Genomic DNA, 26,514 nt, shown 5'->3' with positions numbered 1-26,514 from the left:
ATACTGAAGGCAGAATATGATCCTGGTTTTAAACAAAATGTCACCTAGATATTTATCCTGAGCTTAATAGCTGTATGTTCTCTCAGTTAAATGCTAGCTTATAATTAAATTTTCTGAGATGCTTCATTTCCTAAATAAATTAACATGGGTTCTGAAGATAAAAGAAGCTTAAAAACTGAAGGCAGAATATGATGCCAGTTTCAAATAAAATGTCATCAACATATTTGTCCTGAGCTTAATAGCTGTATGTTCTCTCAATTAAGTGCTGACTTATAACTACAGTTTTCTGTGATGCTTCATTTCCTAAATAGATTAAAGTGGGGTCTGAAAATGAAAAAATGTCTGATGCGAATGGAAGAGCTGGTGATGCTGCTGTACCAGACCAGGATTGTGAATCCAAAGACAAATGGTAAATATTTTAATCTATTTTAAAATATTTTTAGCAAGTTAACATTTTTAAATATTTAAGTTCAGATTTTACCTTGAAATACATTTTACATCAATTACATACTTTTCCCATGTACAAAATTCTTTTGAAATCTACTATCTTTCAAATATAAATAAAATATTTAGCAACTTATTTGGCTCCTATTGAATTCATCAGGTCAGAGAAGGTCTGTCCAACTAGCAGTCTTGGGCCAGCAACACTGGCTGAGCCATTCACTGGGGCAATGGGATAGAGACAGAAAATTCTGCCATCTTGCTCCTTGTTCTTTCCCATAAAGAGGAAGTGGCAGTTATATTCATTATACTTCATTAAAAGGCATATCTAAAATAGTGCTAGAACTGAAGCTGGAATAGATAATGGACAGCTAAAGCACATATGCCCAAAAGTTAAGTAGGTATTATAGCTTTTTAGTAGGGGTGACTAAGGCCTGGTCTACTCCTAAAACTTAGGTCGTCCTAGTTATGTTGCTAAAAGGTGTGAAAAATTCACACCCCTGAGAAACATAGTTAAGCAGCCTAAGCCCCAGTGTAGACACTGCTAGGTTGACAGAAGCATTCTTCTGTCAAACTAGCTACCGCCTTTTGAGGGCATGGATTTACTACAGCAATGGATAAAGCCACGCTGGTAATGTAGATGTACACCAGGGTCAAAGACAGTTTTATATACCCTGAATACCATTCCTGCTACTTCATCCATCTATCTCATATAGTAGTGAACTGTGGCAGGAATGGATTCTGTGAGTTCTGTCCTCCTCCCTGTTTAGAAAATTGCACAGTGCCTCAACTCATGGCTTCCCATGCCATATAACAGGATCACCAGAAGACATGAATCCCCATAAATATGTTAGAGGTAGGGGGTTGAGTACAGCCTGAAGGGAGATTCTGAGAATCAGGAGGTTTCATGGCACAAGCTGGAGAGAAGTGCTTTGTTACAGGTGAGCCTGATATGGGTGTGTGCAACTGTTACTTTGCAAAGTGCTACATAAAACCTAGGATCACCACTACCAATGTTAAAGGGGAAAAAATCATCGGTATTTGATCTTTCATCTGGACCTTCCTGGGCATCCCTGAGCCTATAGCTTTCCTGCAAAATCCATTAAATACTTTGACTTTCTGCCTTTGCTGTCGTAACATCTAAATGAGTCTAATAGGCTTTGGCTGCAAAGTGTGGGATTTTTTTCAGCAAAATCTCTAGAGAGGTATGGGCCTTTTCTTGGATTCTTTGGTGGAGGATTCCAGAATGGATCACTGACCATACAAAGAGAAAGAATCATATCACTGGAGTTCATCTTCTTACTATTTCACACTAAGAAAGCACATTTCCTGACTACATTGGATGAAGACAGCCCCTAAAACTTTATAGTACTTTGTTGCTCTCCTTGAGTTCTGAAAATGGGTATCCAGTCATTCATTAGCATTAGTACTTACTGAGTGATACATTCTAAGAAGTCAGTAACACTGAGAGAAAAAACTGTCACAATTCTGATTATATGGTAACCACAAGATATGAGGATTGTCAGCTAAAATTTTCTCCCCTCCACCCCCAGTTTTGTCCTTGATGGATGATTTTATAGAGACAAGGTGGGTGAGAGTAATATCTTTTATTGGACCAACTTCTGTTGGTGGGAGAGAGAAGCTTTCGAGCCACAGAGAGCCCTTCTTCAGGTTTGGGAAAGGTACCTCATCCATCTTGTTTTTCTAATATCTGGTACCTACATGGCTACAACTACACTGCATACAACAATGGATTACTTTATACTCTGTTTACTGTTGCAAAGAAGGCAATATCTACTAACATCCCCAGTTTAATTTGCATTGGAACGTGATGTAACTCAGACACTTACTACAGCAATGGAAGGATTTTTTCTGTCACCATAGTAAATCCACCACTCCAAGAGGAGGCAGCTAGGTTGATAGAAGAATTCTTCTGTCGACCTACTGGTGTCTAGGGACTTAAGTCAGCTTAATTATGTCATACAGGATGTGAATTTTTTCATAACCCTGAGTGACGTAGCTAAGCCAACCTAACTTTTTAGTTTAGACCATCCCTCAGGAAAAGACAAACTAATACAAAGCTGTATAATGCTGGAACTATTTGTCATATTTTCAACCAGATATTAATTAGGTCTCAGTGTTCAATGGCTATATACATTTTTCTAATTTTAGAAGTATTTATTAAAGGAAAGATATGGTGAGGCTTTAATTGAGGAATGTGCCTACGATGTGTAGGAGGAGTTCATAAGCTATTGTTACTGCGTGATCTGCAAGTGTTGTTAGCTGCATTGCACAAGTATGATCATCTTTCTTTTATTTACATCTGGCGAGAAAGCTGCAACAATTTATTTGGGATATGGACCTTGGTACTGTAACTCATGATTGTATCACGTCATTATTATAACACTATAAAACTGTAATAAAACCTTATCTACACTAAGGAATTTTAGAAAAATTTTTCCTGCTGGTGCTATGATGCACCAGTGGGAGTGCTACTGTAGACAAAGCTGTAGCAGCTTTTGGTGTTTTGTCACTGTGTCAGTACAGCTTGCACAGATCTGATTGCATGATTGGGACTAAGTGTGGATTTCTCACTTTATTGCATAAAATAACTACAGCTGGAGTTTCTGGAGTGAATGACCAGTATAATACCTCATGGACACCAGATTGTGTTGTAATAATGTTAAAAGTGAAATAACTCCAGATAAGTTACGATCATAGACGTCTAGGACTGGAAGGGACCGCGAGAGGGAAACTTCCCTGCAAACTGTGCACGTTTTTTCTGTGTTTGTGTCCATATACTTTTCCATTAGGTTGTACTAAATATGTGACCATCACAATAGGTTAAACTTTTCCCCTCCAACTTTTAATTCCCCCCCCCCCGATAGTCTTTTCCTTGCCTTGATAACAGATTCTACTCAACACCTTGCTTTCTTAGAAACCAGGCCTCAAATCCTGCAAACTGATCTATGCAGGAGGACCCTTACACCGATAGAGTCATACTGAAGTGAATGGGGCTCCACATAGGCATAAAGATTCTTCTGTATGGCCCAGTTTGTGGACTGAGTCTTAAACTCTTTTTTGATCTCTACAATACTCTCACCTTTGGGTCATCTTGGAGTGACCATAATCTACATGTTTGCCAAAAGTAGGGATTCAGTAAAAAATCAAGATACATAGACTAGCCAATCTATTTCAAAAGATTACCAGGAGCTACTATTAGTGAGTTTCTGTAATCTAGCAGATTAACCAAAAATGTTAATTTCCTTTCAAGTGAACTTTTGGAGAAGTACCATGTTGATGTTCTTTAATATACTTGGAGATTTCTTAAACACATTGCGGACAATATTTCCAGAAATAAACTAAGACTAATCTGCAAATCATCTTCATTTTATGTTCTTATATCTCTTACATTCTTGTTTAATTTTGTTTAGATTTAACTGTATTACTACTTTAAATGTTAGAGTTGCAGTTAAATATTTTCTCTTTTACAATACATTAAAACAATCATTCATATTCAACAGTGAGGACGAGAAGAAGCCAAAGAAACCTAATGTGGTCAGCCCATTAACAATGGTAAGATATATGCTATATATATCTATTAAAGTTTAATAATGAACTTTAAACAATGTTTTTTAATGTTTCAAGTCTTACTGATAAGGCCTGATCTACATTTCTGGTATACCTGTGTGGATACAGTTTATACCAGCCAAACTGTGCTTTTGCCTGTATAGCGTATTCCACACACATCCCTCCCCCACAAGTAAAGTAAGCTGTACTGGCAAAAGTGTAATTTTACCGGTATAACTGCATCTACCTAGGAGATTTTGCTGGCAGACCTGTGTTAGTCAGGGACCCACACCACTTCACAGCCTGACCAAGGGTACTGGAACAATTTGTACAGTGTGGGTGCTGAGAGCTATTGAACCATACTGTAAACCCTGTATATAATGCAAATCACTTCAAGCCAGGGGATGCAGCAGCACCCCCCAGCACTCCTAGTTCCAGCACCTATGACACCGACCAACATAGCTATGCTGACAAAAGTTTGTAGTGTAGACCTGGCCTTAAAAGTTTTACCTGCATTACTATGTCAGTTAGGGGTATTATACTTTACCAACAAAGTTATATCAGTAAAAACACTAGTGTGGATACAGTTATACCAATATAAAGGTGCCTTATACTAGTATAGCTTAATTTGGTTTCTGAACTACAATAAGCTATACCAGTGTAAACATTTTAATACCAGTTAGGGTGACCAGATGTCCCGATTTTATAGAGACAGTCTCGATATTTGGGGCTTTTTCTTATATAGGCTCCTATTACCCCCACCTCCTGTCCCGATTTTTCACACTTGCTGTATGGCCTAATACCAGTATAACTGTGGGGTTTTTTTTGCTGCTTTAACTACACTGGTATAGTTAAAGTGGCAAAACCTTTGAGGACAGGCCTACACTAAAAACTTTTACTGGTATAGTAATGTCAGTTGGGGTATGATTTTTGTGATATTTCCATATCAGTAAAAGTTGTACTGTAGATGCAGTTATACTGGCATTAAAGTGCTTTTGCTGTGAGAGCTTATTTCACTTGGAGAACTGGTATAAACGATATCAACAAAAGCACTTTTTTTGATAATATAAGCTGTGTTTACAGTAGGAGGGTTTGCCAGTAAAGTTATACCAGCAAACTTTTTCTAGTATACACCTGGCATAAGTATAGACAACCCCTTAATAACAGAGAGATTTTTATACTGGTGACTTCAACCAGGATAAAATCTTTGATTTTAACTTATTCTTTTGTGCTTAGGTATATTAGATATGTTTTGTGCATGTGGTATGTTAATGTTAATGACTACTGTTTAGACTCTAATAGGGTAACAAATGTTGGCATCCATGAACAATAGCAGAGATTCATCGGAAAGTCCACAGAGGTATTGCATTAATGTTCAATAAGTGGCTTATGAGCATCCTGAAGCAACTACAAACTTTTCTATGATCTCCCTTCTACTATGTATAAGTTGCAATATCTAGGCATTTTGTGATTAAATTAAAAACAAAAGATGAAGTATGATTTTCTCTCATTTTTGGCTTTTAGATAAAAGGACTCTTATACCCTTCACTCTGGATTTGCTGATTTTTGTGGGTTCTTGTCAGCTCCCGTATTCAGCATAATTTTTAATTAATTATTTTAACAAGATAGCTAAATTACACCGAGAGCTCAAATACCAGAGAGAATGTTTCTCTTTATATTGCAAAATGCTGGCCAAATTTTGTCCTCAAGGTCTAATTTCAGTAGCAGTTTAAGGGCAAAATTGTCTCTATCAAGAACCACACTATTCTAAATAGGAAATATTCTGTGCAGTAGATACTACTTAATATTATTCAGTATTATTCTAGCTGCACAAAATCCCACTAGACATCTTGTTCATTTTAATTGGATGATGCATACTAATATGATATATGCAATCATATTAATGAATCTCTAGCTCAAGGTGCAGAATGAATAATGAGCGTGCTTCTTCACTTTGTTACACCAGTACAATTCCAGTGACTCCAGTGTTGTTACTGAAGTGGAGTGGCATGGAGAATCAGACCTAGTGCTCTTCTTACATGTAGAGCCTGACCCAAAGTTGAATGAAGTAAATGTGCTTTTGATAATGCCTATAATACATCAGGAAATACTTTTTTTCTTAGCGTCACACTGAAATTTGTATTGCAAGTATCTCATGAGGACTTCATATAGTAAAATTCGTAAGGGATGCTCTATACATAGTTTATTATTGCTTTCATTATACTGATTTAGAAACTGGTGTAGCTCAAGTGCTACAACCCCCTAGCATGAACACAGTTATACCAGTATAAGTTATACCAGTATAAGTAGGGCCCTACCAAATTCACGGCCATGAAAAACACATCATGGACCATGAAATCTGATCCCCCCACAGTGAAATCTAGTGTTTTGGGTGCTTTTACCCTATACTATTCAGATTTCACGGGAGGAGACCAGTGTTTCTCAAATTGGGGATCCTGACACAAGATCCTGACACAACAGACGGTTGTGGGTTCACAAGGGTATTTTAGGGGGGTTGCGGTATTGCCACCCTTACTTCTGCGCTGCCTTCAGAGCTGGGTGGCTGGAGAGTGGCAGCTGTTGGCTGGGCACCCAGCTCTGAAGGCAGCGTCCCACCAACAGCAGTGCAAAAGTAAGGGTGGTAATACCATACCATGCCACCCTTACTTCTGTGCTGCTGCCTTCAGAGCCGGGCAGCTGGAGAGTGGCGGCTGCTGACTGGGGGCCCAGCTCTGCAGGCAGCAGCAGTGCAGAAGTAAGGGTGGCAATACCATACGATGCCATCCTTATGTCTGCGCTGCTGCTAGTGGCGGCTCTGCCTTCAGACCTGGGATCCTGACCAGCAGCCGCCACTCTCCAACTGCCCACCTCTGAAGGCAGCACCACTGCCAGCAGCAGCAGCCAGAAGTAAGAGTAACAGTACCACAACCCCTCCTACAATAACCTTGTGACCCCCTTCCCACAACTTTTTTAGGGTCAGGACCCCTACAATTACAACACTGTGACATTTCAGATTTAAATAGCTTAAATCATGAAATTTATGATTTTTAAAATCCTATGATCATGAAATTGACCAAAATGGACTGTGAATTTGGTAGGGCCCTAAGTATAAAGATGCTTATATCAGTATGGCTTATTTCTATAACTTTAAATTATTTTTGTCAATTTAAATTTTAATCCGATAGAGTGGAATGTTATAAAAACTGTGCGTATACAAGACTTAAGCTTTTATGACTTTTTGTTATCTTAACTGTGCATCCCTAATGTTGTGCTAGCCCTTTTTAATGCATGAAATTAGAGAAATTTTCAGGAATGAAGGTGTTCCCATTTTCACATGAAGGTGTTCCCATTTTCAGTTTCAGTACTCTGATTGGTTGGATAAATTACTAATGGTTCTTGGCTCTGCCATGGCAATCCTTCATGGTGCAGCTCTCCCAATCATGATGATAATCTTTGGAGATATGACAGATAGCTTTGTTAATCCAGGAAACATATCTAATCCAGGTAAGAACTGTCCTCGTTTTTAATTGGTGACATTAGAATACAGCTTGTATGGAGAGAATAATTGTCTGCATTACAATAAAAACAGGAAGGAATGGCAGCTTATCCTCTGGATAATGAATCCAATGGAGTCAGTTTGCTCCTAATGGCTGAGCCAAATTAATCTGTGGCCCATTTATTACAGAGGAGATATACCAGAGGTTAATTTTGTACCCTGTTTCCAGGCCTTCCTAAAATATTAAAAGCACCCATTAACTGTTATACTGATTTCTGCAGAGCTGGTACTTCTTTTGAAATGTCACAGAAATGGAAATGTCCTGTGACACTGAATGTGCAGTTGAGGGAAGAAAAAGGGGATGAATGTGCAATTGTGAGATGAGGTATATGAAAAAGAGAACAGGCAAAATACATATACAATATCTCAAAAATAAGAGGCAGTTTGAAAGTCACAATAATTACAGAGATATTCATAAATAAATGATTAAATCATGTATTAGTCTTACCCAGTAACGGCAACCCAGGTAAGCATGATACTCGTAATGCTATTTATTTATTAAATATAAATATGTTAATATTGAAATATAAATTTTCATGCAGTTACAGACAAACAAAAGGACAGAGTCTCTGCCCCAGAGACTTTACAATGTGAGGTTCAATTCTCCAGGCATGAGCTCCTATCACTTTCCTTTGAGGGACAAAGAAAATCTTAGTCCCTAATATCTTTGATAGAAAAAGAAGCACCCTGGTTTAAATATGTGGCGGGGGTTCCCCCTGGAACAAAATTAATTGATTACAGAGAACACACCTTCAGTGCACTTAAATACGAAGTGCTGAGACTGAAGTCCATTCATGTTCACATAATGAGAAAGGTTTTCAGGAAATAAAAGAAGAGGCTCCTTCTCTCCTATAATTATTGTACCTCTTATGAGAACAGAAAAATGCCTTTTATATTGGTCTAAGGGAGAAAACTTGACAGATGCTTGTGTTTTTTTTCCCATCGATCTCTTCTATGTCCTCTATTCGTTCTGATCAGAGTCCTGTAGACGATTCAGCTAAAAACATCTAATCTCCTCCTGCTAGCCCCAGTTAGATCTTATTAATTTACTTTGAATCCCTTTTCAGTCTTTCTGGAAATCTTCACTTATTTCACCTAGCCTTCACTAGGGGGTGACTAGACTACTGACTTTACCTGCACTTAGAATTTCCTAAACTTCTCCCAAGACTTATGTTCTCTCTCTCATTATTTGTTTAGAACTATTCTTCTGCCTTTACAGGCAGATAGTTAAGTCACAGAGGGTTGGATGCTCTTACACTGAAGTGTAAGAGGTGGCTTATAAGATCTGTGGGACTAGACCTTGGGATGGCTGACAGCCCCCCATTGCTACAGAGAGGGCATACAAAGCCAAAACCAGGGAGCACTGGGGAGATTAGGCCCTACAGGAAGTACTGCACAAAGGATCCAGACTGACAGTACCCTGCGGCCCTCTGATTGGCCAAGTAACCTTAGAGTTTGGCCTAAGAAGTTGTTTAGCCCAGGGCCGGCTCCAACTTTTTTGCCACCCCAAGCGGCGAAGAGAAAAGAAAAAAAAGAAAAACCCGATTGAGCTGCCGCCGAAGAGGAAGAGAGGGACCGAAGGACCCGCCGCCGAATTGCTGCCAAAGACCCGGACGTGCTGCCCCAATAACGGATGGACTGCCGCCTCTTTCTGTTGGCTGCCCCAGGCACCTGCTTCCTTCGCTGGTGCCTGGAGCCAGCCCTGGTTTAGGCAATCACACAGATTTCTAGTCTGCTGTGACTCCTGACCACACTTGCTTTCTACCCTCCAGTCTCTAACCCAGCCTGACTCTGACTCTTGCCTCCTGATTCTAGCCTGGTATTATCTCTGGCCTGACTCTTGCCTATTGACCTTGGTGCTGGTGCTTACAGTGATCCCCACTCACGGACTACTGTCTTGTGACCATTGTTGAAGTATGGAAACCAGCCAGCTATGACTGCTTTGCCAGACTACCTATGCCCCAGACCCTTACATGGTTTCACTATTGCTGATGCAGAGAAATGTAAAATTATGCATCCTTGCACTAGCTGCACCCTGGGGGATATTAATATTGAGGTGTTACTATTTCTGACTTCCTTCAGGATTTCTATTTAGGGGGGGTGTAAAACATTAGTTTATAACCCATCCACGGAGGATGCTGAGGGGATGAAGTGAATCAAGTTGCTCTTTGATAGATCTGGTCATGCCTTTCCTCAGCCAGTACCACTCTTATTTTTTAACTTGTGCTGGCCTGCTAGAGCTTCCCTAGTACAACAGTGACAATAGTCACTTTGTGCAGTTGCAATTTTATTTCCTGATAGGCTTTACGCTGCTGAAGCCATGCAGTTTAAAAATAACATGAGAAAGTGTATGACAGAGACATATGATATCTGCTCACTAACTTTGTTCCTTTCCTCTTCTAGCATCTTGTCTTGAAGTTGTGCAATAGCAGACTTCTCCAGTCACACTCAAAACACCCATGTTGAAGCCTATATTTACACTTCGTGTTCTTGAGTACTTAATGAGTTCATGCATTCATTGTCAATCATTTTCCAAAACATGCTCCTTTGCTTTCCTCACAAGCATCATCCCACACGCTATATCCAGAATGAAAGGAAATGCTTCATGTTACCGGGGAAAAGATTAAAAGATTTACATTTCTTGTGTATATGTCAGAGCTTCAAACCATTATATCTCTTTCTCAGTAGATGCTTTCCACCTTTTAATTAATTATTGTGGAAAACAAGTCTTGTAACAGTCTTTTTTATTTGGAATCTTGTGCCGTAAAGTACGCATGCACAATTCATGATGTTTAAGGTATAAATTTAAGAAAGTAAGCACATTGGCAATGCTTATTTAATTATTATGATATAATAAAGGCTGCAATAGAACTAATTTCAATAATAATTGTAATATTTTTTGCTTTTCATTGCACTAAGCATCTCAAAGTGCTTTACATATGTTAATTAATAAAGGCTTATACAACACTCTTACAGGTAGGAGTTGGAAATAATATTATCCCCCTACTGGAAATGGGGAAAGTGAGGCAAAGTCATGTTAAGCTAAGGTCACCAAGCAAATCAGTGATGAAGCCAAGAGAATGATTCAGATCACTTGCTTCTCACCAGTGTGCTTTAGCAACTATACTTCTTTCATATCCTTAATTAACAATAATTAGTTGAATAAAAACGTAGTCACCTAACAAACCAGACAATGGCTTTAACTACCATCACTATGCTCTCACATTGAGTGAAGGTTCTACACTCATAAAACTAATGGCAACATATGGACCTACATTTGTAAGGTGCTTAAAGGTGCTTCTTGATCTATATAAATACAATGTATTGATAATACTAACAAAGTCCGTGTACATTCTAGAATGAGTATTATAGGCAAAATTCTGATCTCAGTTAGACTTGTGTAACTCTGAAGTAAGTGACAGCAGAATTTAGTTTTATATTGTAATTGCCACTGTTGCATTATAGGTACAAGCCTGCACTTTTGGTCTGAAAACCTAATTGTACAACTTGTTGTACACCCTCAATTCCCACTGAAGTCAATGGAGGCCTAGGGTACTTCGCACTTCTCAGGATTTGCTCAGCACCTTGAAGGATTAGGAGTTTATACAGAAAAGTTATTAAAACATGCTTTAGTATATGTATTTAACAAAAATTTCTTATGTTTTTCTTTAAGGGAATATTTCTTTTAATCCTTATCAGAAACTTGAGGAACAAATGACAAGGTAATTAGTAATTGTTAATTATCTTCAGGATTGCCTTTCTTTTAGGCAGTGGTAGAGGTCTCTAATCAAACCATTATTTCCCTAAAGGTAATTTTATATTTAAACCTATGAAACAAACAATTAGCTGGTGCGTTAGATACATGTCAGTCAAAGTGTTACATACAGCTAGAGGGTTACACTCTTTGTTACTTAGAATCATAGAATCATAGAATATCAGGGTTGGAAGGGACCTCAGGAGGTCATCTAGTCCAACCCCCCTGCTCAAAGCAGGACCTAACCCCAACTAAATCATCCCAGCCAGAGCTTTGTCAAGCCTGATCTTAAAAACCTCCAAGGAAGGAGATTCCACCACCTCACTAGGTAACCCATTCTAGTGCTTTACCACCCTCCTTGTGAAAAAGTTTTTCCTAATATCCAACCTAAACCTCCCCCACTGCAACTTGAGACCATTACTCCTTGTTCTGTCATCTGCTACCACTGAGAACAGACTAGATCCATCCTCTTTGGAACCCCCTTTCAGGTAGTTGAAAGCAGCTATCAAATCACCCCTCATTCTTCTCTTCTGCAGACTAAACAATCCCAGTTCCCTCAGCCTCTCCTCATAAGTCATGTGCTCCAGCCCCCTAATCATTTTTATTGTCCTCCGCTGGACTCTTTCCAATTTTTCCACATCCTTCTTGTAGGGGCCCAAAACTGGACACAATACTCAGGGTGAGGCCTCACCAATGTTGAATAGAGGGGAACGATCACGTCCCTCAATCTGCTGGCAATGCCCCTTCTTATGCAGCCCAAAATGCCGTTAGCCTTCTTGGCAACAAGAGCACACTGTTGACTCATATCCAGCTTCTCGTCCACTGTAACCCCTACGTCCTTTTCTGCAGAACTGCTGCCTAGCCACTCAGTCCCTAGTCTGTAACAGTGCAGGGGTTTCTTCCATCCTAAGTGCAGGACTCTGCACTTGTCCTTGTTGAACCTCATCAGGTTTCTTTTGGCCCAATCCTCTAATTTGTCTAGGTCCCTCTGTATCCTATCCCTACCTTCCAGCGTATCTACCACTTCTCCCAGTTTAGTGTCATCTGCAAACTTGCTGAGAGTGCAGTCCACGCCATCCTCCAGATCATTAATGAAGATATTGAACAAAACCGGCCCCAGGACCAACCCTTGGGGCACTCCGCTTGAAACCGGCTGCCAACTAGACATGGAGCTGTTGATCACTACCCGTTGAGCCCGACGATCTAGCCAGCTTTCTATCCACCTTATAGTCCATTTATCCAGCCCATACTTCTTTAACTTGCTGGCAAGAATACTGTGGGAGACCGTATCAAAAGCTTTGCTAAAGTCAAGGAATAACACACCCACTGCTTTCCCCTCATCCACAGACCCAGTTATCTCCTCCTAGAAGGAAATTAGGTTAGTCAGGCATGATTTGCTCTTGGTGAATCCATGCTGACTGTTCCTGATCACTTTCCTCTCCTCTAAGTGCTTCAGAATTGATTCCTTGAGGACCTTCTCCATGATTTTTCCAGGGATTGAGGTGAGGCTGACTGGCCTGTAGTTCCCTGGATCCTCCTTCTTCCCTTTTTTAAAGATGGGCACTACATTAGCCTTTTTCCAGTCATCTGGGACCTCCCCCGATCGCCATGAGTTTTCAAAGATAATGGCCAATGGCTCTGCAATCACATCCGCCAACTCCTTTAGCACCCTCGGATGCAGCGCATCCGGCCCCATGGACTTGTGCTCGTCCAGTTTTTCTAAATAGTCCCGAACCACTTCTTTCTCCACAGAGGGCTGGTCACCTTCTCCCCATACTGTGCTGCCCAGTGCAGCAGTCTGGGAGCTGACCTTGTTCGTGAAGACAGAGGCAAAAAAAGCATTGAGTACATTAGCTTTTTCCACATCCTCGGTCACTAGGTTGCCTCCCTCATTCAGTAAGGGGCCCACACTTTCCTTGACTTTCTTCTTGTTGCTAACATACTTGAAGAAACCCTTCTTACTACTCTTAACATCTCTTGCTAGCTGCAACTCCAAGTGTGATTTGGCCTTCCTGATTTCACTCCTGCATGCCTGAACAATATTTTTATACTCCTCCCTGGTCATTTGTCCAATCTTCCACTTCTTGTAAGCTTCTTTTTTGCGTTTAAGATCAGCAAGGATTTCACTGTTTAGCCAAGCTGGTTGCCTGACATATTTACTATTCTTTCTACACATCGGGATGGTTTGTTCGTGCAACCTCAATAAGGATTCTTTAAAATACAGCCAGCTCTCCTAAACTCCTTTCCCCGTCATGTTATTCTCCCAGGGGATTCTGCCCATCAGTTCCCTGAGGGAGTCAAAGTCTGCTTTTCTGAAGTCCAGGGTCCGTATTCTGCTGCTCTCCTTTCTTCCTTGTGTCAGGATCCTGAACTCGACCATCTCATGGTCACTGCCTCCCAGGTTCCCATCCACTTTTGCTTCCCCTACTAATTCTTCCTGGTTTGTGAGCAGCAGGTCTAGAAGAGCTCTGCCCCTAGTTGGTTCCTCCAGGAAATTGTTCCCTACACTTTCTAAAAACTTCCTGGATTGCCTGTGCACCGCTGTATTGCTCTCCCAGCAGATAGCAGGGTGATTAAAGTCTCCCATGAGAACCAGGGCCTGCAATCTAGTAACTTGTGCTAGTTGCCAGAAGAAAGCCTCGTACACCTCATCCCCCTGGTCTGGTGGTCTATAGCAGACTCCCACCACGACATCACCCTTGTTGCTCACACTTCTAAACTTAATCCAGAGACTCTCCGGTTTTTCTGCAGTTTCATACCGGAGCTCTGAGCAGTCATACTCCTCTCTTACATACAATGCAACTCCCCCACCTTTTCTGCCCTGCCTGTCCTTCCTGAACAGTTTATATCCATCCATGACAGTACTCCAGTCATGTGAGTTATCCCACCAAATCTCTGTTATTCCAATGACATCATAGTTTCTTGACTGTGCCAGGACTTCCAGTTCTCCCTGCTTGTTTCCCAGGCTTCTTGCATTTGTGTATAGGCACTTAAGATAACTCGCTGATCGTCCCGCTTTCTCAGTCTGAGACAGGAGTCCTCCCCTCTTGCACTCTCCTGCTCGTGCTTCCTCCCGGTATCCCATTTCTCCACTTACCTCAGGGCTTTGGTCTCCTTCCCCCGGTGAACCTAGTTTAAAGCCCTCCTCACTAGGTTAGCCAGCCTGCTTGCGAAGATGTTCTTCCCTCTCTTCGTTAGGTGGAGCCCGTCTCTGCATAGCACTCCTCCTTCTTGGAACACCATCCCATGGTCGAAGAATCCAAAGCCTTCTCTCCGACACTATCTGCATAGCCATTCATTGACTTCCACAATTCGACGATCTCTACCCAGGCCTTTTCCCTGCACAGGGAGGATGCACGAGAACACTACTTGTGCCTCAAACTCCTTTATCCTTCTTCCCAGAGCCACGTAGTCTGCAGTGATCCACTCAAGGTCATTCTTGGCAGTATCATTGGTGCCCACATGGAGAAGCAGGAAGAGGTAGAGATCCAAGGGCTTGATGAGTCTCGGCAGTCTCTCCATCACATCGTGAATCCTAGCTCCTGGCAAACAGCAGACCTCTTGGTTTTCTCGGTGCTGTCCTAGTACACTGGGATGCCCAGAGTTCCTTGCATTCCTCCATTCCCACTCCTCCCCTTCCCAGCACCCTCTCATCCCCTTCTACTTCAGGAACATCCTGCAAGTCCCCCCCTTCCTCTCCCCCTCCCCCTCCCCGTATTGGGAGGATTAACGGAGCTAAAATGAGAGCTGTTATAAACTGGAATGTGTTCATGGCTGCCATGCACCGGTTCATTGATTTAGCTAGTTTATAGACAATGACATGGGTAGTTGAAGTTGCTAGTTCTGCTAACCTGATACCAAGGACTCTGTGTGTGCCCTCTGATCCTGCACTGCCTCCCCAGTTTCTCCCTTCTGGTTTTCATCAGAGGCAATAAGATTCTGCCCACTGATGCCTAGAACATTCCATTTGCAATTAATCAGATGCATCATTCAAAAGTTAATTGTTATATCCAAACATGCTAGCAGAGAAATGCTATCTAACTGAATGTAAGTCTTCACAAGCTCAGCCAATTAAACAGCAGCTTTCAAATAATTCTTCATCTTCTAGTGTAAAAAAATTAAAATAATGGATGAAGACAGTGGATTTTGACCTCCATGACTGTTCCTCCTTATTTATGTCCATAATAAGGTGGCAGAGCTCTTCTTTTTCTCAGACCCTTTTATGCCTGTGGTAGACTCCTACATAAAGCTGCTGACTCATTGCAGCAAATGTAGCTTGTTAACTGAGGGCTACTAGGGAAGTAGGACAAAGGAGTTACTAGAGAGAAACACTAGAGACAGTCAAACGTAGAAAGGAAATTTAAGCATATGTTTTTGAATGATCAACAATGCTGAATTCCAGGAAGGGGTAGCGTTTGGATGTTAAATCAAGATCAGAGTGCTCTGCTGAGGATGTTGTAGGGCAGGGGTCGTCAACCTCTGGCACACGACTCGCCAGGGTAAGCACTCTGGCGGGCCGGCCCAGTTTGTTTACCTGCCACGTTGGCAGGTTCGGCCGATCGCGGCTCCCACTGGCCGCGGTTCGCCATCCCAGGCCAAGGGGGGATGCAGGAAGTGGTGGCCAGCACATCCCTCGCCTGCGCCGCTTCCCTCAGCCTCCATTGGCCTGGGCTGGCAAACCGCAGCCAGTGGGAGCCGCGATCGGCCGAACCTGCGACGCGGTAGGTAAACAAACTGGCCCGGCCCACCAAGGTGCTTACCCTGGCAAGCCGGGTGCCAGAGGTTGCCGACCCCTGTTGTAGGGACTCAGCCCATTCCAATGACATTGTCCCAGTGAAAGAAATATTTTATATACACTTTCTATTTATAAACTCATAAAATTCCACATAAAAACCAAGATAAGATAAGGTCTGTCAAATGAGTATGCAAGCGTGTTACAGACATGCTAAGGGATAGCAAAGGTGATGTCAATGCTAGAAATATTTAATATAGTCAACACTGCAGAGTAGAAAACTTCTTTTCAATAGATAACATCCATAATGTGGAGTGTTTACCTGCAATATCTAATTTAGATATTTATAGAGTACTAGTCAATGTAGTACCTTGGTATTTATTGCTACTGTATAGAGCTAATTTATCAGTAGAAAGGATTCCCTGAAACCATTCTTTTTTACAGTGGTAACAGCCGACTAAGTGTTAACTCTCATGAATGCACCAAAAAATGTTCTCATTAGTTAATCATTATACTTCTCTTTGTTTCTTTAAAACCATCTGGGGTCCTGATCCAAAGCCCATTGAAGTCAACAGAAAGACACCTACTGACTTCAATGAAGTCTGTATAAAGAAGTTATCATTGTACAAGCTATCACTGTAGCTCAGAGAACCAAAACACATAGGTCAGGGCCAATCATAGTTCTAAGAACATAAGAATGGCTATACTGGGTCAGACCAAAGGTCCATCTAGCCCAGTATCCTGTCTTCCAACAGTGGCCAATGCCAGGTGCCCCAGAGGGAATGAACAGAACAGGTAATCACCAAGTGATCCATCTCCTGTTGCCCATTCCCAGCTTCTGGCAAACAGAGGCTAGGGACACCAGTCCTGCCCATCCTGGCTAATACCCATAGATGGACTATCCTCCATGAATTTATCTATAGTTCAGGATTTATATAGGAAGTCGTATAGGAATCCTATACTTCATAAAAAACTACTAAACTATGGGTGGTAAGATTATATTTCCCTATGCACAGTTTATTCCATAATTGTCCATTATAAGGTTCTTTCACCTTCCTCTGAAGCATCAGGTACTGCCTGCTGTCAGAGATAGGATGTGGAAATAGGTGGATCATATGTTTGAGTCAGTGTAGCAATTCCTATATTTCTATGATCTTTTATTCCTTCTCTCTTTTCATCCATCTCTCATTTTCTTTCCTTTCTCTTCCCCCTGCTCTTTTTGGGTTCTCTTCTTCTCTTTTTCCCCTCTCCATTTCCCCTTGCCCTTGTCTTTCCGTTTCAACTTTTCTTTTCTCCCTCCTTTACAGGAGTCAACCTTTCCCCTGAAGATTGTCTTTCACAGGCCTCACCCCTATACTGTATAACCAGCATGCCTGGACTTGCCCCTGAAAGCAATTTATCATCAGAGATTATTGTGTTAAATTCTAGTCCCTGTTATACATTAAAAACAATTTACAAGAACAGTAATTAACATAAAAATTACATGGATGAATTCAGGAAATGCACACATTATGTTTCTTACTCAAATAATATTTATACCTAAAATCCAGCTTTCATCCAGAACATTGGTTGTTGAATAGTTAATTCACAGTGCAATGTGCAATTAACTTTCATCAATGATTCTACCAAAATAAATTTGATCAATAAGGAATTTCACACATAATTGAATTCACTTTGTTATGGATTGTCATAAAACAAATCCTGTAATACTTGCTGGTGAATTTTAAAGATTCTTTATAGAGAGACAAGGTGAATGAGGTAATATCTTTTATTGAACCAACTTCTGTTGGTGAGAGCAATAAACTTTTGAGATTACTGAACTCTTCTTCTGTGACCAACCCAACTACAACAACACCGCATGCTGATTCATTATAATTTTACAGTGTTTAAGGTGATGGATTTAAGGTCAACATTTAGCTAATCACATAGTCAGCTTTAAGTTAGCCATTAACCTATTTTTATAGTTCAGTTTAGATATGAGTAATTTTATAAATTATGAAATCTCAAAGTAAATTGAGTTGTGTCATGCAACAATGGGAAAAAATCATAGTTACTTTCTTCTAAAGTGGGACAAGGGACTTTATTAGAATATGGAAAACAGAATTATCACCAAAGCTACTCTGTCTCTTTTTGTACTTCCCTGCCGAGCTTTTGCTTACAACCTTCCCAACCCCCATCCTGTCTGGCTTCAAATTCCAGCTACAGCTTTAAAGAAACAGTACACATATTTTTACATATCTATAGGTGTGAGAGGATCCAAATGGCTTTTATCTTTATTTTGTAATTATTCATCTTTATGTAAATGTACTAATCTGGTAATGAAATTTGGCATGTGCCTCACACAAAGAAAGTTTAGATGTAATTTCCTATTGTTTTATGGCTATGGCACATGGAATAGTATTGAATAAAATTAAAATTAAAATACATGTTATGAATATATATATGAGCTAGAGGAATTTGCTGAACTTTAAATTATCATAATAAAATGGAATTCCATATAAGGAATTTATTGGCATCTACCTGCAACAAAGGTTTATCTAATTTTTTTGTCCTGTATGTGTGGAGGATCATTTTGATTTAACTGAATTAGCTCTATGGAGGAGGTTTTTTTTCTTTTTTAACTTCAGGAATACATACTCATTTTAAAACAAAATTATTTCAAAGTTCTCTCACTGATGAGTAAATGAAATTGTGTATAACTAGTAAAGGATAGTGACAGTCAAACATGAAATATAATTTCAACCCTTGCTGCTTCATTAGATTCAGAATGGGATTTTCAAATTCCACCTTTTACCTTTCTTCATTATTAGCCGTATAGTACTTCCACAGTAAAGTATACTCCAAGTAGGTTTTCTACCTATATGTCAGTGGTCTCTGAGCTATCCATTCTTAGATAAAAAAGTACAGGTTTTCAGGTAACTTGTGGAGGTCACATATTTAAGTGGACAGATATGAAATATGGTTCTAAAAGGACCTAGTGAAAAATATTACCAACACTGAAGAGAGGAAATAATGCAGATAGTGTCCAAAGAATATTCCATATTAGTTTATTTATGTATGTAAAGTACTGAAGTTAAAATCTATATCTAAAAGACTTGTTTGGGGTGAAAAAAAAATCCAATTTAAAGGATCTCTGCAATTTTGTTCCTTTCAGCTATGCATACTATTATTCTGGAATAGGAGCTGGCGTTCTATTTGCAGCCTACATGCAAGTTGCATTTTGGACACTGGCAGCTGGCCGGCAAATTAAGAAAATCAGACAACAATTTTTCCACTCAATAATGCGACAGGAAATTGGGTGGTTTGATGTGAATGATGTTGGGGAACTCAACACTCGACTTATAGAGTAAGAATATTTTTAACTATCAGTTGTGATAATCCCTTCACAACCATGTTTCTTTACCTTATTAAACGTATGTATGAACTATATTAAAATGTCTTCAAAATCCTTATATGAAAATCTAGTGAATTTACTATCTACATGTTGAAATGTACAACATGGAGAGCCCTGCAGACTGGACTCCTTTACTCTACCAAAGAACAGGGATGTCACAGCAGTGTCCATGCCAGCATTCTCATGCTGCCAGGGCAACTAAATCCTATCCTATCATTACCAAGAAGGAAAAATATAGTTCAGTTTTCATGCATATTGAGGGCCTGAGCTACAAGATGCTGAATAATTCTGGCAAAAGGTCAGGCAACCTCAACTCCCAATCACTTTCCTCTGCTCACATGAAAGGAACTGCCCTGTCTTTCCTGGGACCCACTAGAGAACTTTCAAATGAGTCCAATATATGCGTGTAGGAGATGACACGAAATGGATAGATTGGGGCCAGCATGGGCAGTCTAGGGATGACCTTTAACCCTGTTGGAGGTCATTTGGAAAAGGTTACATTACATTTTCCATAGGGAATGTCCAGTTTTCCAAGGTTGCATTATATTTTCTCCTCAGGAGAGCTGTCCTGGAGGCAGCTGTTGACAAAGATTGGAAAGAGGAATTTAGGGACCCTACAGCCAGTGTGCGCCTCGATACAGTTGTCCATGTGCCTCAAGCGAATCCTCCAAGATTTGCATGTAAAGTTTAAGAAAATCATTCTGAGCCTACAGGATTTTCTTCCCTGGCCTCTTCCCATGTGTGTTTCTGTTGGATGAAACATTTGTGACCTATGTTAGGTGTGGATACAAAGTGTGTTATATCTAAATTAATCTGCAGCTTAGAGCTTTTAGAAAATGTGACAGAATTGACAAAGTGTACTGCATCAATAAAAAAGCTTTTGTGTTTTCCACTTTCCTCAACATTTTGGATGTAATTTGTTTTTTAGTGATGTGTCCAAAATTAATGAAGGAATTGGTGACAAAATTGGAATGCTCTTTCAGGCAATAGCTACATTTCTCACAGGATTTATAGTTGGTTTCACAAAAGGATGGAAATTAACCCTTGTAATACTGGCAGTCAGTCCTGTCCTGGGACTCTCAGCTGCTCTCTGGGCAAAGGTGGGTGAAAGCTGTGAATTTTCACTGAGATGTAAAAGTACACTAAAGTGTCTTGTTTCAAGTGAGTGAGCCTCTTAATTTCCTCACTAAGAGTCATAGTATATTTAATTCCTTAGGGCTGTTAAAAATCATAGCTTTAGACTTGTCAACACAGAGAAGTTAAATTATAGAACTATACCTATAATGGCATAATTAAAGTGATACAACAGATAAAGTGTCCCTAGTGTGGACACAATTTTACTGATGTAAAGGTGGTTCTTCTTCGAGTGCTTGCTCATATCGATTCCAATTAGGTGTGCGTGCGCCGCGTGCACGATCGTCGGAGAATTTTCTACCCTAGCAACACCCGGTGGGTCGGCTGTGGAGCCCCGACTTTTAGTCCAAATCTTAGTCTCAGAAATAGACTTTTTTTCCAGATTTGTTACTGCTTTTTGCTGGGATTTTCAAAAACAACCATTGAATTTCAGTGGGAGTTGAGTCCCTTGATCCCTTTGGCTCGTGAAAATCGCAATCTTTGGATATATATGGAAAATAGAATCATAGAATCATATAAATGTAGGAATGGAAGAGACCTTGATAGGTCATCTAATCCAGTCCAGATGTTCCTAGCTGCTGTATGGCCCCTTATAGACTGTAGCCAACTGGCATAACTAGAGCAGCCTACTGGCTGCTCTAACCTACCTGGGATCAGAATGATGCAGATCTGCCCTGAGTATCAAACAGGGAACCATAACCAGTTAACTAAGAGCCACCTACACATACACTTGTGCACTGAGTGAAAGCAGAAAATCTAGGTCTCAGTTTTTGATAGATGCTAACATTAAAATTTAATTTTTATATAATTGATGTATTCTTTATTTCTTATAATAAGTGGTTTGGCCCATTCTATGGTATTTAAGCAAAAGGCTTATTTTCTAATAAATGGCATTATAATGCATTTTTTTGGAAAGAGGAAACTATGATGAAAAGACATAATATGCTCAAGCTGATTCAATATTTCTTTGAACAATAAGGTTAAAATATTTTCCTTTTATACAGATACTCTCTGCATTCACTGACAAAGAACTAACTGCATATGCAAAAGCAGGAGCTGTTGCAGAGGAAGTTCTGGCAGCAATTCGGACTGTTATTGCTTTTGGAGGACAGAAAAAAGAAATCAAAAGGTCAGAAAAATGTTTTCATTCATCAGCTAGTTTTAAAACTCTCAGTTTAAATGTTTTGAATTTTTCTTGTATCTTCACTGCTGAAAGTTTGTCACCCACGGCTGACAAAACTGGTTCCTTGGTGAAAGTGATCTTCAAATAAAGATAGAGCACTTTTGTACTCAGTGCATTTTGGGGGTAATTAAGACAAGAAGTTGCCTAATAAGAATGTTCTCTTTTACAAGTTTTATTGTAAGCTGAATAATGATTATTTATTTTTCCAGAGCCCACAAAACAAAGACATGGTCAGTACTCCAAAGGGTGTACAATCTAATTTCAATATCACACAATAAGCAACAGACAAAATAGACAAACAGACAAAAATGGGGGATGGGGAAAGAAAAGACAAGGGTAACACTAATAAGATTGTGTTACTGTACACATCTTGATAGTTCCATTGTTAGGTTCATTTATTCTTATTGTATTATGGAACAGCATTCTCGTCATTTGTCCTGACCTTTTATCTAAAGATGACCATCAGAGCCACAAAACTTGGCAGGAACTCTCCACTGACTGTGGTTGCTGAAGGTGAGAGGGGCCATGCAGCTCAACTCAGCACCTTTCTTAGGGAGCATATCACCATAGTATGTGAGTGCACCTCATCAGTGCTCTCTTACTCATCCACAGAGTTTCTTCTTCCAGCCTCTGGTACTTGGCACTATGTGCCCTAAAGCAAGTCACTTAGAATTACAGAATCACAGAATATCATGGTTGGAAGGGACCTCAGGAGATCATCTAGTCCAACCCCCTGCTCAAAGAAGGACCTAATCCCCAAATAAAGCATCCCAGCCAGGGCTTTGTCAAGCCTGACCTTAAAAACCTCCAAGGAAGGAGATTCCACCACCTCCCTAAGTAACCAATTCCAGTGCTTCACAAGCCTCCTAGCGAAAAAGTTTTTCCTAATATCCAACCTAAACCTCCCCCACTGCAACTTGAGACCATTACTCCTTGTTCTGTCATCTGCTACCACTGAGAACAGTCTAGATCCATCCTCTTTGGAACCCCCTTTCAGGTAGTTGAAAGCAGCTATCAAATCACCCCTCATTCTTCTCTTCTGCAGACTAAATAATCCCAGTTCCCTCAGCCTCTCCTCATAAGTCATGTGCTCCAGCCCCCTAATCATTTTTGTTGCCATCCGTTGGACTCTTTCCAATTTTTCCACATTCTTTTGTAGTGTGCGGCCCAAAACTGGACACTGTACTCCAGATGAGGCCTCACCAATGCCGAATAAAGGGGAATGATCACATCCCTCGATCTGCTGACAATGCTCCTTATGCAGCCCAAAATGCCGTTAGCCTTCTTGGCAACAAGGGCACACTGTTAACTCATATCCAGCTTCTCGTCCACTGTAACCCCTAGGTCCTTTTCTGCAGAACTGCTGCCTAGCCACTCCGTCCCTAGTCTGTAGCAGTGAATGGGATTCTTCCGTCCTAAGTACAGGACTCTGCACTTGTCCTTGTTGAACCTCAAGTGATTTCTTTTGGCCCAATCCTCTAATTTGTCTAGGCCTCTCTGTATCCTATCCCTACCCTCCAGCATATCTACCACTCCTCCCAGCTTAGTGTCATCTGAAAACTTGCTGAGGGTGCAATCCACGCCATCCTCCAGATCATTAATGAAGATATTAAACAAAACCGGCCCCAGGACCGACCCTTGGGGCACTCCGTTTGATACTGGCTACCAACTAGACATCGAGCCATTGATGACACTATCCTCTGAGCCCAATGATCTAGCCAGCTTTCTATCCACCTTATAGTCCATTCATCCAGCCTGTACTTCTTTAACTTGCTGGCAAGAATACTGTGGAAGACCGTATCAAAAGCTTTGCTAAAGTCAAGGAATAACACACCCACTGCTTTCCCCTCATCCACAGAGCCAGTTATCTCATTATAGAAGGCAATTAGGTTAGTCAGGCATGATTTGCCCTTGGTGAATCCATACTATCTGTTCCTGATCACTTTCATCTCCTTGAAGTGCTTCAAAATTGATTCCTTGAGGATCTGCTCCATGATTTTTCCAGGGACTGAGGTGAGGCTGACTGGCCTGTAGTTCCCCGGATCCTCCTCCTTCCCTTTTTTAAAGATAGACACTACATTAGCCTTTTCCCAGTCATAATGACCAATGCCTCTGCAATCACATCCGCCAATTCCTTTAGCATCCTCGGATGCAGTACATCTGACCCCATGGATTTGTGCTCGTCCAGCTTTTCTAAATAGTTAATTTAAGTTAACTTAATTTGCTTGTACCTCAGTGCCATCTTTCATAGGATGACTGGTCCCTTTAAAGGACAATAGGCCAGCCCCCCTCTCTGGGCCATAATTATTAGCTGCTTCTGAGTCTGAGGGGACAGGACTAAGGGGATCAGGTGATAGGTTAATGGACACCTGGACCTCAGAAAAGGGCTGAGAGAAATCAGTCTGGGGTGTGGAACTATAGGCCGGCAGGCAGGGAGAAAACAGAGCCCAGGAAGGGGCTGAGAACAGTACTCCAGGGGAAGCCACCTGGGAGCAGAGTGCTCTATATTAGAGTGGGGGAAAGACTCACAGGTAGCCCTGAAAGGGGCTGAGAGCAGCTGAAGAGAAGCTCCTGAAGGATAGAAGAACTTTTTTGTTTATTGGGACTTACTAGCTGGACTTTTGTTACCCTGGAAAGGGTTGTTTGTTTATGACGTGGCCAGAGGGCCAAGCCACATCTCCAGGACTGACCTGTATGTGGAAAGCTGAAGAGACTCACCTTGGGGAAGGCATCTGAGGCAGGGAGCACCAGCACAGCATACTCAGCCAGCAGAAGTTGCTGCACAGCAACCACATCCCATTGCACTCTGTATAATATCCTACAGGGGTGCTGTGATTACACATTTTAAATGTTTGTGAGGTGTACAGATATTGTGGTGACAGGACCATTTAAGCACATAGATAGATTTTACAAATTATGACTCAGCTCTGAAAAATGGCGCCACCTATAGTTGAGGATCTGAATCTCTTGGCCCTCTGTCAGGCCTGTGGTTACACAAGTAAACATAACAAATCTGTGGAAAATTGTGGGGAGACAAAAGGGCAACTGCAGGGAGGATGTCTGGAGGTCCTCTGCTGGACTATTTCTATTTCATGCTTTTAGGATGATTTAAAGACATTTAAAATGAAAAAATATGAGGAATAAATTATTACATAATTTTTTTAAAAATTGCCTGGCAGTTATTTTTGAGACAATTGTTTTCCCAGTCTTCAATACTTCCAGTCTGTATTAGGAATTACAGTACTTGTCTTTCATGGACAAGACAAATGCAGGCTCTTGAAGAAAACTTCCTATTCTATTCCCACTTATTTGGAACCCTGTGGATATTTATGTACACATAAGGAATGCACCCAACCATCAGATTTATCTCGGGTTTCTAATAGGGAACGGCATTGCCAACTCTGAATATGTCCTTTTGAGTGTTTGTTTAAGAGACAATTTATTATTTTCCTTTTTTTAATCTAGAAAAGAAGGGCTGGCTTTCAGGAAACTGAATACAGCTTAGCTAAGGTAGAGAGAAGAGACTAGTATATCTGAATTAAGTTATAAACTCTTATAGTGAAATTAATGGACATCCCTTCTCTTTAATCGATCCTCTTTTTTCTTACAATTGGCGCTACTAGCCAGCAGGCCTAGTCATGGAAGCAGGAGTGGTCATTATATTAATTAATGTAAATTTTTGATATATCTGATTATTTGTTTGTTAAAATGTTGTCTGTACCTAGAAAATTATTGATAGGCACAGTGAAAAAAAGAAACGTAATAGGCTATCTGTTTTTAAATTCCCAATATGTGATTTTTCTTGCAGGTATCATAAAAATTTAGAAGACGCCAAAAATATTGGAATCAAGAAGGCTATTACAGCCAACATTTCTATGGGTATTGCTTTCTTACTGATATATGCATCATATGCATTGGCATTTTGGTATGGAGCCACTTTGGTGCTATCTGATGATTATACTATTGGAAAAGTCCTTACGGTGAGTGTACCTCAGTAGATCAACAATTTTAATTAAAAATACCAAACAGAATTTTGGGAACTTGTTTGGGTTTAAACCTGGGAGCTGCGGGTGGCCATGCCTGCGGACAGTCAATGTAAACAAACTGTCTCGTGGCCCGCTGGCAGATTACCCTGACGGGATGCAGGTTGCCTACCACTAGTTTAAACAGAATGAGTCTGCATTGAATTACACTGTATGCAACCCTATTGAAGTCAATGGGTATAATATGTACACTGACACTGAATTTGGCCTGCTGCACCTCAGTTTTCATCCATGCTAAGTAAAACAAAATGTAATTATCAAACTACCACTGTGTGGGCATTGGATGTCTCATAGGATTGATAACAACATAATAATCCTTTCATCTGTAAGTCACTAGTTTTAGTTCAGACCAAGTCAGTAATGACCAAAAATTGTTTCCATCTGATATTACTCAGTAACCCCTGGAGTCGGAGGCCCATGTTACATGACAGGGGTATAAGCTTTTGTAACCACCACCTATATCCTGTGGGTGGAGCCAGGAAAGAGGACCAGTCTCTTACCAGCACTCCTGTGTGTCATAACTGTATTACTGCCAATATACAAGGTCAGATCATACATACCCCAGAATGCCCCCCTGCCACACATATACCCCAACAACCCTTCACAACCCTCCAACTTATCCTAACAACCACCACACGCAGTCCAGCAGCCCTGACATATATCCCACTCACTACAGCCCCCAGCATCTCCCCTTCATCCCAACATTG

The 26,514-nt window shown here is 40.7% G+C and overlaps 1 protein-coding gene across 3 annotated transcripts in view; it reads left to right on the top strand.

Moving 5' to 3' along the window:
• Positions 1 to 26,514, top strand: part of ABCB1 (ATP binding cassette subfamily B member 1) — a 100,160-nt gene that overhangs the window by 16,714 nt on the left and 56,932 nt on the right. For all 3 annotated transcript variants that reach the window (XM_065586947.1, XM_005282428.4, XM_065586946.1), the window contains exons 2-9: positions 312 to 409; positions 3,966 to 4,017; positions 7,368 to 7,515; positions 11,241 to 11,289; positions 19,208 to 19,399; positions 20,376 to 20,547; positions 21,586 to 21,710; positions 25,573 to 25,744. In XM_065586947.1, coding sequence (XP_065443019.1) covers positions 339 to 409; positions 3,966 to 4,017; positions 7,368 to 7,515; positions 11,241 to 11,289; positions 19,208 to 19,399; positions 20,376 to 20,547; positions 21,586 to 21,710; positions 25,573 to 25,744 — 981 coding nt within the window. In that variant the 5' untranslated portion in view covers positions 312 to 338. The remainder of the gene's footprint in view (positions 1 to 311; positions 410 to 3,965; positions 4,018 to 7,367; positions 7,516 to 11,240; positions 11,290 to 19,207; positions 19,400 to 20,375; positions 20,548 to 21,585; positions 21,711 to 25,572; positions 25,745 to 26,514) is intronic.

The sequence above is a fragment of the Chrysemys picta genome, chromosome 2 (genome assembly GCF_011386835.1).
Source record: "Chrysemys picta bellii isolate R12L10 chromosome 2, ASM1138683v2, whole genome shotgun sequence".
Classification (NCBI taxonomy): Eukaryota; Metazoa; Chordata; order Testudines; family Emydidae; genus Chrysemys; species Chrysemys picta.
This window is presented reverse-complemented; position numbering and strand designations above follow the sequence as displayed.